The 14045-nt window shown below is 39.4% G+C and overlaps 1 protein-coding gene across 1 annotated transcript in view; it reads left to right on the forward strand.

The window, feature by feature from the left end:
* The window catches only part of LOC113025017 (RNA polymerase II elongation factor ELL-like), a 33854-nt gene extending 21130 nt beyond the window's left edge, over window positions 1-12724 (forward strand). Inside the window, exons 3-12 of the mRNA XM_026172359.2 lie at window positions 1610-1737; window positions 3680-3843; window positions 6289-6533; window positions 9247-9371; window positions 9822-9924; window positions 10139-10625; window positions 11256-11307; window positions 11704-11875; window positions 11971-12015; window positions 12465-12724. Of these exons, the coding sequence (XP_026028144.2) occupies window positions 1610-1737; window positions 3680-3843; window positions 6289-6533; window positions 9247-9371; window positions 9822-9924; window positions 10139-10625; window positions 11256-11307; window positions 11704-11875; window positions 11971-12015; window positions 12465-12575 (1632 nt within the window). The 3' untranslated portion in view covers window positions 12576-12724. The remainder of the gene's footprint in view (window positions 1-1609; window positions 1738-3679; window positions 3844-6288; window positions 6534-9246; window positions 9372-9821; window positions 9925-10138; window positions 10626-11255; window positions 11308-11703; window positions 11876-11970; window positions 12016-12464) is intronic.
* Window positions 12725-14045: the final 1321 nt, after the last annotated feature.

The following is a 14045-nucleotide window of genomic DNA, read 5'->3' on the forward strand; positions in this document are numbered from 1 at the left end:
GAAATTGCTCTGTTTGTTGTTTATAAAAATGAATTGCATTTTTGAAGAGCTACACATGCTTGAGGAACGAAATCTGTAAATAGAACCATAGCACCGCCTACAAAATTAAATTAAATAAAATTCAGTAAAGTTCAGTAAAAAAACGACTTGCGTTCCAGATCCAACAGGAAGCCCACCATGTTGATTTTGCTGAATTTTGCACCATTTTTGCCAATTTAATATGGGGGTGCTCAAAGGAGCGAGAGCTGTTACTTCCAGTTTGAATTTTAATTGTTTTAATGACTTATCATTGTGTGTAACGTAATGTAGAAACTAAGCACTTTGAATCACCTTGCTGTTGAATTGTGCTATATAAATAAACTTGCCTTGCCTTACTTTGAGCCGCTCCATTATTTGCATAAGGGGTCGCCACAGCAGGTAGCAACAAATATTGTTATTTTAATTTATTTTTTTAATGTCAGGTCCTCTTCCTGACCCAACCCCAAAGGGATTTGGCGTACTGTCATGTTTCCAATTTCAGTCACTGAATGTTTGAGTTTAATGTAAGCTCTACAGTGAATAAATGAAATTCTAATTTGTGTTGTGGTGGTGGAACAAGATAAAGGAACCTTTTCCTCAAGATCACCATGTGGCAGTACGTTGGTTGTCCGTAGTTTCTACACAGAACCACATCCTATCATGTGGCTGAGTACTGCTAAAAAGGAGTCAGTTGAGGTGGTTCTGTGATCTGGTTAGGATGTCTCCTGGGCACCTCCCTTTGGAGGTTTTAGCTTAGCCCCTGTCGCACAGGAGAAGTCAAAATACACAAAGCACCAATTTTCTGTGTGCTATTTTTAATGTTTTTATTTATCCTCCTCCCATCCTCCTCATGGTAAACTTCACCGTTGTTCCCTTTCCTGTAGAAACCATGCTATCTGCATGTGTCTGCTCTGCTGTGCTGGGCAGCCAGTGCACAGTATAGGGGTTTTTTTTTTGTTTGTTTTTGTTTTGTTTTGTTTTTTGGGGTGGGGGGGGGGGTTCACTTTTGCACACAAACCAAAGTCTCAGTCTGCTTTTTGTCCATTTAACATCCTGTTGGGTAAAATTGTTGATGAAATAAAGTAAATTCCCTTTGGTGGTATTATGCATTATTGTGCATGTTACTTAGTCTTATTTCTGTGGCATTGTGTTGTGAAAATAAAAACTTCACTGATTTATGGTGATTGCAGAAACCTTGACTTTGGATGGTCCCGTGTTCTTGGCTTAAATGCATCTGGCATCAGCTTGCCTAAAATTGTGCTGAGTAGATAATTGCTTTTCCCTGCAATGAGTTGACAGTTTGAAATATGATCAAAAACGCTAAATCTCTTAGGAAAATGATAAGTTAAAGCAACTAGCTGGCAGTCAAATGAAACAATAAAACCATTCTTTTACTTTGCGGGGTAATGCGCTCACACAATATTTACATAAGATGTTTTAAGGACAAAATCAGCTGGCAGGAAAACCTGGAATACATTTATTATCGTTTTGTGGGTGCGTTTAACACGCTTATGCAACTTGGTCATTCATTCGACTTTGTTATTATTTGCATCTGCTAAAATAAAAATCTTTTCCTCTGTTTTCTCCACAGTACATCAAGATCCCAGCTCCCACTTCAGAGTCTCCTTCTGCCCTCCGTGTCTTTTCCTTTTACTTGTCCAGCGACAGCAAAGACCAGCCACAGGCCAGCTTTGACTGCATCCATCAGTATGTGTCGAGGTATGAATCCGAAACTTGTTTTCACAAGTCGAGTACTATTATCGCCACTGAATCAAGATCCAACTTTGAGCACCATGGAAGACTAATCAAAAATCCCTTTTTCCCCGTTACATTAATCAGCAAAGAATTTTGGCAAATATTTTCAATTAAAAAAAAGAACTCTTTGTTAAAGCTTCAAACTTGGCTATTCTTCTCTGGATAAGCGCAGCCAAAAGTTCTCGCTCAATATGCCTGACCGAATTTGCCAGAACACACACACACACAACCCCAGTGAACCACCTGCAGACTTAAAATATGCTGCTAACATTTATGTTGGTTATTATCACTTATTAAGACCAAATAGATGTACACACAAACTTCATACCCACATACCAGCCAATCACATGGCCACAGCTCAGTACATTTAGGCATGTAAACTGAAGTTCAAACAGACCACCAGAATGGGGAAGAAAGCTGATTTAAGCGCAACTATCTTTAGGATTTACAGAGACTGGTCAGAAAAATAAAATATGCAGAGATCGGCAATTCTCTGGATGAAAATGCTTGTTGAGGTCAGAGGAGAATGATTAGACTGCTTTGGGTTGATATGAAGGCAACAACTCAAATAATCACTTATTACAACAAAAGTATGCAAAAGAGCTTCTCTGTAAGGACAACTTATCCAACTTTTAACCCTCTTATCAGCTAAGAACAAGAAACTAAAAGAAAAATAAAGGATTGCAAAAATGTTTAAACCAAGATCCATCTTGCATTGCATCAACAATTTAGGCTGGTTGGGTGAAGGCCAGCCTCAGATTCAGTCTGGAAGATTTATAATACTGCTTTTTGCTGAATCCACATTTTCAGCCCCCTTCAGTCTGATAGCTGGTTGCCTGCATACATGGCTACTGGCATCCACGTATTGTCTGAAGGTTGTGGCCCAAAAATGTTCCAAATGTAGAAGAAAATGCAAACAAAGTACACCACTACCCACTTCCAGTGGGTCATAAATGGTTATGAAGAAGGATTGCGTATTGCTTGTGCATCATTTGTGGAGAATTTTGCAAAGTACACTTTTGAGCTTCCAGATGTGTAAGTGGTCTGATCCTCTTGTAGTGGCTCATAACCTCAGAAGACACTGTCTCCCTATGCTCGCAAATCAGAAGAGACTGTTTGCTTGCATCTTACCGTACAGACCATGGGGCACTTGTAATTTCCTGTAAATTTCTGGGCCGAACCTCTCATTACTGAGACCCGCATTGCTTTATTTATGGAGTGGATATGCTTGGAAACTAAAGGTTATGCTCTGTTGCAGCTTCTTGGTGCCAGATGGCTAATTGTGGCCTGAACTTTAACTAGCTTTCATTTCAGCCAGTTACTGCAGCCAAGAGAAACGGCACATCAGCATGACAGCAATATCTTGCTCCCGTTGCCCCCTGCATTTGTTTTGATATTTGGAGGACAGAGTGAAAGAGTGGCCATTGGTCACTTATGTTATTGTATAGTGAAAATGTCTCAAATTAGCAGGAATTGCTACTTTTTTTTTTTTTTTTGTTCTGTTTTTGTTTGTTTGTTGGATTTTGGCAGCTCTGTAAATCTCTGATTTATTTGCTCCATTAATGGAGCTCAGGTTCTTATTTTAACTTTTTACTTTTGGCCAAGATGATTCTTGTTTTGCAAGCATGCCGACAGGAGCCAAGTTAATCCTGGCGGTTTTTCTACATGGTCTGTCCTGCTCTGAACCAAGATATATAGCCTTTCTCACATGTCACAGGCTGCAGAGCTAAATCTAGACAGTGACATAACATACAGCAACCACAGGTTTAGCCAGATTCCGCCACAAAGTCACTTTCTGCTGCAAAGGTTCTGCGCTGCCATCCTGCTTTGAGATAACTTAAAGGATGTTTTTAAAAAGCAGCAGAATGCCGTGAAGTTCAACAGCTGGCTGTTTTTTATTTTGTAGTGACGGCCGCGAACAGCTGGAAGGTCAGGGCAGCATCCAGGACAAGATCACTGTGTGTGCCACCGATGATTCCTACCAGATGACCCGCGAGAGGATGTCGCAGGTGGAGAAGGACAGTTGGAGCCGCTCTGCCATTGAGATCAAACCTGGAGCAACACATCCAAGTAAGATTAAGCAAAAGGCTTCTGTGGCAGGAAAACCGAAATCGAAGATGATACATCTGCAGATTTTCATGTGGAAGGGCCAAATAGCTTTTTAGTTGGAGAGGGATCAGCAATTTGGATGTGGATACAAAAGAGGCTGTATAAAAACCCAAATAGAAATATAATAGCACCAATAAAAGTAAAAGGAATATTTGCCTTGAAAAATATTCCTTTATTTATTGCTTGAAGCTAAAAACCAGATACTTTCCTGTTTTTGATGTGCGATGAAACCACATGCGTAGGCCGTATTTTTGGTTATACCAAGACAAAAGCTAAGCCTTTTCTCCGATATTTAATGTTTGTCATTGTTCAAAGTCAGAAACTGTCTTTAAACTTTAATTTCAGGGAGTTTCGATTCACTGCCAGGCCCTTACCATTAATACAACTGAAAAGTATAGTTAATGGAGCCATGTCTCTAAAACAAAGATTATTGCAGAATGAGAGCTGTATGGGACGTGCAGGTTTTACTAACTATGACCTGAAAGCTACCTTCTGTGTTTTTTCCCTGTTCGCTAAACTTTGCTGCGGTTATGCAAAACTTTTTCTTGGCTCTGTCCTGGACCCCCATGTCAGTGCTGAAGCTCCAGGGAAGCTGCAACTGTAGTTGGTTTAAACCAGATTACTGCATGGATTGTGTAACATCAGATCTTAAGGTGAACATGACAAAGCAGTATAAATTGTAACTCTCACAGAATTTATTAGGAAGAAAGCCAAACCCTATCAAGCACGTATCTGGCACACCATAAATCCCCATGACATTATAACATAATTCTCCTTATTTTCATCATGATAAATGACTAACAGAAGTACATATGCATGAAGTTATCTGTTGGACTTACTTTTTCTTTTCCTGTCACTGACCTGCAAAGCGCAGATTAACCCGTAATGGGATTAGCACAGAGAGACGTAGCTTTCACTGCTCTAACATGCCCCATCTGTCTTCACTGGAGATACAAGCGATAATCAATGGCATCTTTACATCTAAGGACAAGTAGCTGCAAGTCTGATCTATAAATAGCAGGTTTCAGATGATATCTCGAGTAAAGTGTTCATCACTTTTTTTTAAATCTGTTTATTTTATCTCAGATCTCACTGCCTTAAGATTCTTTTCTCCTTGTACCTTCCTGAGCCTTGTTCTGCTGGAGATTCCTTCCTGTAAAAAGGGAGCTCTTTCTTCCCACAGTCGCCAGCTTGCATAGGAGATTGTCTGATTGCTGGGGTTCTCTCTCTCTAACCTCAGGAATCCACCAGGCGTGGCTGTGTTACATTCTGACCCCAGTAAGACGGTGCTTGTAATTCCACAGGATGACCCACAAAGTATTTCAGAATTGTCCCAGAAGTGTATCCCTGCTTAAAATTGCATAGTTGTATTTTCTTGTCTTTTTCCCCTTGTTTCCTTTTTTTCTTTTCTTTTCTTTTTTCTTTTAATAAAATATGAATTAAGCTACATAGAGCAGGTAAGGAGTAAAGACAGGAAATCAGACAAAGAATGATGATAGATAATCTGGCCAATTTTAAAACATAAAAGACCCCTGGCAGACTAAATTGTGATTCAAAGCCATGCAAAGAACAGAACAAAACTGCACTGCAATCCGATCTCAAAGGCATGCACCTGGTGTTTTCCTTGTGCTATATTGTATGTAGACTGAATTCAATTACTGCATCAACTGGAGAAAACTGTTGTTCTCAGAACTACATTTTTAGCTCCTAACACAGAAAAGGTTATCAGGTTATAGGTTTACCAGCATAAGAGGACCTTTTGAGAGATGTAGGTGTACTGTGATTGGTATAGTAGCAATACAAATAGTATTAACCTTGGTAAAACATGAGTCAAGTAACCAATAACTCTTAACTATAGCCAAAAAAATAAACATGCAACATGCAAACACCAACACTAAAATCCATTCTGTCTATAACTGGACGGCAAAATATAAAACAATGTCAAGTAAACACTTGTGAAGCTGATTAGCGCAATCCACAAGAAGGCAAAAAATATTGAGAAAACTCAAGAGGCTAAAACAGCAATACAAGAAAAACAAAGTTAATGTTGCATTCCTGGCCACTGGCTGGTTAATACAGTGATTCAGCTTTTCTATAAGCAATATGAATGCAAACAGATGGAAAGAAAGGAGAGTATGAAGTTCAACGAGGAGCTCTTCAGGTAGTTCTCAAAACTGCTTGATGCAAAACAGGCTTCTGTTTTGCCACCTGCAATAAAATGTGAAATATCCTGCTTTTTATAAGCCCGCTCCTTGAGGCATACAAAGTATTTATAATTAGATGTTGATTTGATTCATTAACATAATGTGTGTATCTTTTGAGGTAATGTCATCTAAGTTAATCCATCCTAAATCACAGGCGGACTGATGCATCATCGTAGATCTTGTTCTTTTACTTTGTGTTCAGGTAAATGTGTCAAGTACCAGAAGAGGCCAGGCCCACTCCCTGCCTCAGATAGCAGCTTCTCCAAGTACTCTGTCAATAACCGGAGGAATGGCAGTATGGCGACCTCAATGCAGAAGCCCCTGAAGGATCGCATCGTCCACCTGCTGGCTCTCAAACCCTACAGAAAACCAGAGCTGCTGCTGTGGCTGGAAAGAGAAAGAGCAAGCCCCAAAGATAAGGCCGAGCTGGGTGCCATACTGGAGGAGGTACTTAGAAACACTGTTTGTAGACAAAATGTACAAAAGCTGAAGCAATTGCATCCATGCAGAGGCCACAGAGTGTAAAAAAAGATGGATTTAGCCACTGCAGTGTCATCATGTTGGTTTTCTGGATCCAAAAGGGGATTTCTGGGTAAGAAAGCTGCACCCATTAACTCTGTGGATGCACTGTTCAGACAAAGATATAATTTGTAGTACAATACTAGTATAATACAAGTTGACTCACCATAACTGAAGTATAAACGTGGATAATGCGTACCACACAGGAGGCCATACTGTTTGTTCATTAAAATGCTCTAAAAAGCTCCAACAGCAGGGTTTAGAGTTCCCTCTGACCACCACCAGGCGGCAACGGGTGAAGTGTCTTGCCCAAGGACACAACAACCGAGACTGTCCAAGCCGGGGCTCGAACCGGCAACCTTCCAATTACAAGGCGAACTCCCAGCTCTTGAGCCACGATTGCCCCGGACAGCTGGTGGTTTCAATAACCAGTAAACAATGATGCGGTGGTTACTTCCATCTTTTATATACAGTGTATGGTTCTTACTTAAAGCCATCATGACCTTGAAAATGCATAACTCCAACAGATTGTCCCAAAGGGGGAAAATGAGTGTAGAAACAAACATTTCTTTCCCTTAATCATCATGTAAACATGTTTGCACCGGTTGCTGCTTGGCACACACGCATGCCTAGCGCAGCATCTCATGCATATATTTTTTTTCAAATGTAGACTTTGTACATTATACTCCCTGAACATCCTTAAACACCCCTAATTGTCATTATATAAAACTTTAAAAAACACGCTATGGTTTTGCACATTATACCAAGACAACAGTGATTTACATTTCCAGCCAAGCAAATGTGCTTGTGTTGGCTCTGTTTTTGCACATTATATATGGCCATTGCCTGACATTCAACTAATATCACATTGTGAAAATCAAGTGTGTTTCCCTACTATATTTAACATTAAAAAAAAACCAACAATACATTTTGACACTGTCAGAGTGTCTGAAAGGCACTTAAAAGCTCTGAACAACACAGATCTGTGGTAATGTGTGTGCTGACAGAGACCAGCACCGTTTGTGCTTTAATCAAAGCCGGGATCTAATTTTAAGAAGTTTCTTTTGCTTTCCTGTAAATATTTTTGAGTTATTCCTAAGTGATGTTTGTTTGTGTGTTTTGCAGGCCTTCTGCTAGTTGATGTCTGTACACGCATGTGGTTCTTGTCTCACTGCATAGGAGTAATTAGGTCGCTGCTGTAATTGTGTCTTCAGAGATTGTTTGCTATTGGGCAGACTCCTCTGTCTGGAGGCTTCAGAAAGATAGACGTCTTTAGAGAATGTGAGGGGAAAAAATCTGGGACGCTCGGATGGAAACGGAAACGCTGAGAAGGTGTTGTTGCTTTTCAGGAATGTGGATGTTTCGGGTTTAGCACATAATGGATCCAGGTGGTGGCGGCTTTTGTGTTTTTAAGTTTCTGAGTAGTCTTTTTATTTATTTTTCTACCATTTCATATTTTATTATCCCAATCGAAACAAGTTTGCAAGAAGCCCAACTTACTGACAAATTAGTAGGCGGAATATAAGACACGTTGATATCGATTGCTATTACATATGTGAGGACATGTTAAAAATTAAAAAAAAGAGGTTTGGTATATTTTAAGGATTAAAAAATACCACAAAGATAATTTTTAACCCTTTTTGATGTTTTTGTTGTAATCTGTGGACTGGATTTGTATGATTGCAGTCGGCATTCATTGCTAATGGCTTCTCAATCACAAGTCAATACCAGTTGACCACATCCTGGATTATACGGTACTCCTTTTTTTTCCTTTTTCCTTTTTTTTGACAGCTAGAATGACTAAAATATGTAAAATGGACTTAATGTTTCATCCGATATGATTCAAAATGAGTGATTGAACCCATAAATCCACGAGGAAAGCATTTAGAGGTCAGCACTGAGATTCTGTATGACTAAAAGTGTTTTTGCAACCACAGCTATCATGAATCCAAGGTTAAGGCACTTATGACTTGGCTACTCTTGTGACCAAGAAAAAACCCTCATCTTTTATTCCAATCATCTGCATGGTGCTTTCTGTCACTGCAGTGGGTGTGTTTGAATGGCAGAATCCTGTCGCCACAACAGATTGAAGGCAGCAGCTTTGTATTCTCTGCAAAAGGCTTAAAAGAAATAAAGGTGTTGGCTACTTTTCCTGAGAAAGGATGTTCCTCACTTTTACATGACTGATCAGATGAAAGAAGTGTGTCTGAGAGATTTGTTACATGAGGACATTAAATGAGGCATATGCCTGGTCAGAAAGGGCTCCAACCTTCCTAACAGTAACAGCCAGAGTCTGTATGACTGAGATTTTTAGCCAAAATACAATGACTTAAATTCTGTCTTAATTAAGAAGTAGAAATGTGTGCGTCATCCAGGAAAAAATAACCTCTTATTCCCTACTTTCTAACCACTTTCTGGCAAACAAATTTGATGACTAACTGTTGAACATATGGCAATATTTAACTGCTATTGAAGCAGATGCTTTCCTCTGGGGCCGGTGGAGACTAAAAACGGAGCTAAAAAAAACGGTGAATGTCACATTAAAATTCACCATTTGGCATGGAGTAACTAATAAATAACATTTTTTCTAACTTTAATAGGAATTTGAATTAACATTGTGTGTTGTGTGATATTTCTTTAGGTGGCCAAATTGAACCCCAAAGACAGCAGCTACTCACTGAGAGATGACTTCTACAGGCATGTGCAGAGAGACTGGCCAGGCTACAACGAGGAGGAGAAGCAGCTTGTCAGCCGGCTGCTGGCCAGGTGGGCTAGAGGCAGGGGGTCCCAGATGGATGCAAGTTATGCGCTCTCATTAAACAGCTTGTTTTTGTGTAACGTGCTGTACGTAAACGTGCCCTTTCACTTTTATGCCTGATATATCTTATGTATTAATTCCCCAGTGGTACTGGTGTTAGCTCATAAATAACAAGATGATGACTGAATCATTGAAACTTCATTTTGCACTTGTTATTCGCCGCATTAGAAAAGTAAGGTCTCCTGCACATCTTCTTTCACTCCCACGTGTTTCTGTATAGGTGCTAGTCAGCCCTCAGAGGCAGACCTTGTGTGTCCTTGCTATACAGAGAATCTTTTCCACCTTTAAGCTCGGCCATATTCGGGCTTCTGTAAACCAGCAAGACTAGGTGTTTATGAAATTCCCAAAGGTGCTTTGGTTGTGTCTGATTGCTTTTTTTCTCTCTTTCTGTTTAATAGGAAGTTGCAGCCACATATTGGCAACCAGTCGCGAAATCCTCAACCAAACCCATCAGTACTAAGGACGTCAGAGGATCAAAGCATAGCAAAAAATCTTGCAGTGGTAAATGGCTGTATTGTTCTCCATTTACCTTTCAGTATGTGTGAAAGTGGTTGATGTGGTTTTGAACGGATGTTGCTTCTTTACGTCAGTGTAAATGTGTGCCCTTTGCCCTCTAGTCTTTACCTTTGTCTGCTGGAATTAAAGTTTATTCATGAAGTTTGTATGAAAATGTTTCAGAGATGTATTTTTTGTTTTTCCCTGTCTGTTTCCCTAGAAACGCCCTGTGCCTTTTGACTCACAGGAAAGACTAGCAGCTAAGAGACAAAAACTCACAGACCAGAGGTTACAACAGCAGCCAGCTGTAAACGGACTCTTAAACAATAAAGGAGGACACAATGATGCAACTCCTTCCCTTAACCCAAGTTTCCACACAAAGACTGAGTTTCAAAGGACAGATAACCATACTGATAACCAAAATGGTTTACCAGGGAGCCATAATTCCTTTCCTCTAATGCACAAACTATCTAGCACTTCTGACACGCCTGTTTCAGAGACCAGGGAGCAAGAACCCAAAGTAAGCAGCCTCCAGCCAACCCAGCGTGACTCCAACTGCGCTCAGCCACAGCTCGCCAACAGCCAGCACAGAAAGAAGAAATCGAAAAAGCACAAGGACAAGGAGCGCGAGAAATTTAAAGACGACCATAGGACTGACTGGTTAAAGACGAATAATGAGCTCGAGAAGAATCCAGACAAACTTGACAGTAAGGCCTTCTTTCCCCTGTGTATTAAAAAAAACAAAACTAAAAAACATCTTGTAATGTTTTCCAGATCATTAAGTCAGTGATTGTAGTTTTGCTTTTTCATCCAACATTCCCCCAAATTCCTGTCAGCTGGATTTAAATGCCCCTTCTTCATTGCTGCCTCTCGTGTTAAATTAAACTACTTCGTTTATTTTGGCACTGGCGCTGTTTCCTCCATTTAAACCCAACTGGATAATCGTATTAGCAAAAAGTTAAACAGATGTACCTAATAAATGGGCAGGTGAGTGCATGTGAAGTCCCCCCTTGCAACCCAGTGCTGTATCAGCACAGTATTATCTCATGACTGTATGTGCTTCCTGAAGCTCCCCCTCTTGAGTCCTCAGTGTGTTATGTGGCTGACTGACTCAACAACAGCTTGGGTCTCTAAGCCTAGAGGTCTCCTGACACCCACAGGCTCTTAGCTAGTCTGAACAGAGGCAGAGATGAACACACACACAGACACACTGTGGCTTTTAGCAAAATAAAAAACATATTGCTTAATATTCAGACAATGGCAAAGATCCACATGGATGACTGTACTGATTCGACTGCAGCTAATGATATTTTCTTTTTCTTACGTTCTTGCTCCAGATCCTGACATAACAAATACTGTGGTTTCTGAGGAGAAGCCAGATTATGTGCTGTAAGTCTGAACATGTTTTCAAGTTATTTTTTGATGACCTGCTAGAATCTTTTGCTTTTGTTTAGGCAAGGCAAGGCAAGTTTATTTGTATAGCACAATTCAACAACAAGGTGATTCAATGAAGTAGATGACAAGGATTCAAGAACAAACTGTGTAGGATGACATTGTAGGCTTGTGCTACCATCTCGTGGCAGAAAGAGGTACTACACAAGAAGTAAACGAAATTAGGGAAATGGGCAGTTTAGAAATTTGCACAAAAAATATTGTGACTGTATCTCTAGGAAAGAATTCATATGGAAGAGAGTCTCTTGAAGGCTCAATGTTGCATAAGATTATTTCTATCTTCTGTGGTGGTCTTTACATTATCACACACTATGTTTCTGTGTCTACTTATAGAAAATACAGCCCCATAACAAGTTTAGAGCAACGTGAGCAGTACCAGGAGGATTTCTGCGCTGAGTATGATGAGTACAAAGACCTCCATTCCCGGATTGCCACCATAACTCACATGTTCATTCAGCTGGGCTCTAAAATCAAGAGCCTGTCCCCTGGTACTCAAGAATATAAGGTACATGATATATGCAGATATGCAAGTGCTCAGTTTGGACTGTTAGTCTCTATGTGGAAACTAATATTAACAACTTTGTGTTTTGTACCATTTAGACAATGGAAGACCAAATACTAGAAAAGTACAACAAGTATCGCAAGGTAAGTCGTTTTTCTTGTAGTTCACATATTTGAGATTTATTTCAGATTTATCACCTATTGCTCCTCTTTTTTTGTGCTCTTATAGTCTTAAATGTACATTTCAATGCTTAAATAGCTTGATTTTTTTAAGCAATTAAATTCTGTGAAAGCTGCTTTTATTAAACAGCGAGTAGTTAACCTAAACTAAACAAAGACAATCTCTAAGATTGATCCTCAATATGTTAGTGGTTGAGAAAGAAATTGTTTTATTTATTGTTAATTGTTTATTTTTTATTTATTTGAGAGAATGTGGATTGTATGGTGTAGGCTGGCACTAGTTTAAGAAGGTTTTTTGCAGTTGCTCTATTTAGGATTTCCACCTGTCTACTATGTAAGTTTTGTAGGCGTGAACATAGAGGAAAACCATGTAAAACTCTTTTAATAATACACTTTTTTTTTTGTCTCCACAGAAGTTCCCCGGTTACCGGGAAGAAAAGAAACGCTGCGAGTATCTCCACGAAAAACTTTCATATATCAAGCAGCTCATCATGGACTATGACGTCTCTAAAGCTTCCTCGTAGCAGATTTTCATATATGCATACACAAACAGAGTGTCAAACAAAGAGTTTTTATATGGTGAAAAGGTTTTACGGTATATGAAAAAGGCAGACACTATTGCAGACCACAAATGATGCCGTGAGCGTTGATGATATTAAATCTATAGCAGATTTCTGTTGTGGTCTTTTAGTTGTGTAGTTATGACTTCTTAAAAGATATCTCATGGATTTAAGAAGTCAGAGGGAGAGGCAAAGAGAGTGTCTTGGCACTAATGAGGACTGTGAACCTCACTTTGCCAAGACAGATACATTTCCTAAAACCTTCTGTCAGCCAGACTCGGTGTCAGACATTTGAATTGAAATATATCAAAGGTAGAAGTGACTTTAACTTATTCCCTTTGTTTTTGAGACTTGCTCAGTCAAACATTGCCTCAGGCGGTTTTTCACTCTCTCTTTTTTTTAACATTTAAAGATTTAAATAAGCAGCATAAAAGAGACACTACAGTTCAGGTTCTTATCAAAGCACCCTAATTTGCGATTAATGACAGAAGCTGTGCACTGCAAAGAAAAAGAGAAAATGAAATGATTCAAATAATTTTTTTTCAGATTTATCCTTCATGTCTTATTATGCAAAGTGGGTGAGATTTTTTCCCCTCTCTTTTTCCACCTGCAGTGCTTCAGGCATTTATCTTGGAGGAAGGGATGTTTTAGAGTTCTGCATTATGTTTGTTCTGTACTGGAAATAAGTGGAATAATTGTCACCCTGTGGCAAAACAAAAAGTCATGTAAGATAATGACATTTTGCGATGCAGCCTGTAAGAGGTTCCTGCTGTTTAGCTGGAGTCAGCTGGTTTCTTACTTTTTATGAAGTATGCGATCTTCACATCTCACACACTAAATTGATTCGGGCTCATTTTGAAAGCTGCTGAATCCAATTAGCAAAAATTTGTTCTCAATTACCTGGTTAAACATGTTAAGAGCTTCAGGTTCACATGAAACTTACTGCAATAAGTCGATATGTGCCGTATTTATTAAGTATTTATTAAGTACACTCCCTTTCTTTTGCTAAACTGACCAAAATGCTCAGACGTCATTAATAAGCAAGCAGCAAGTCTAGTTTAAAGTATTTAAACCTACTGGAAAGAAGTGTCTTTGTCTCTTTTTACATAGAACTACTGATGTATTTATTTTGAAATGATTTTCCTCATTCCTGTGTCGCTGGTCTCCACAGATCGTGGTAGCCGGTCTTGGTAGATCTAAGTGTTTGTATCCATCAAGAGGGGGAGAGGTTGTAGATGAAAGTATCATAACTTACTGTGTGTTTTGTCTCTGCAGCCCCAAAGGACTCTAAATATTGAAAGATTAATATAGCTACAGAAGGCCTCGGTAGCAGTGAATAGACACGTCACCTAACTCTCCAGCTATGTTTGAAACCATTCACTTGTACACTATAAAAATAGATTAAAAGAATGAGGCACATAGCAAACCTGTTAC

This window comes from Astatotilapia calliptera, chromosome 1 (assembly GCF_964374335.1).
Source record: "Astatotilapia calliptera chromosome 1, fAstCal68.1, whole genome shotgun sequence".
NCBI lineage: Eukaryota > Metazoa > Chordata > Actinopteri > Cichliformes > Cichlidae > Astatotilapia > Astatotilapia calliptera.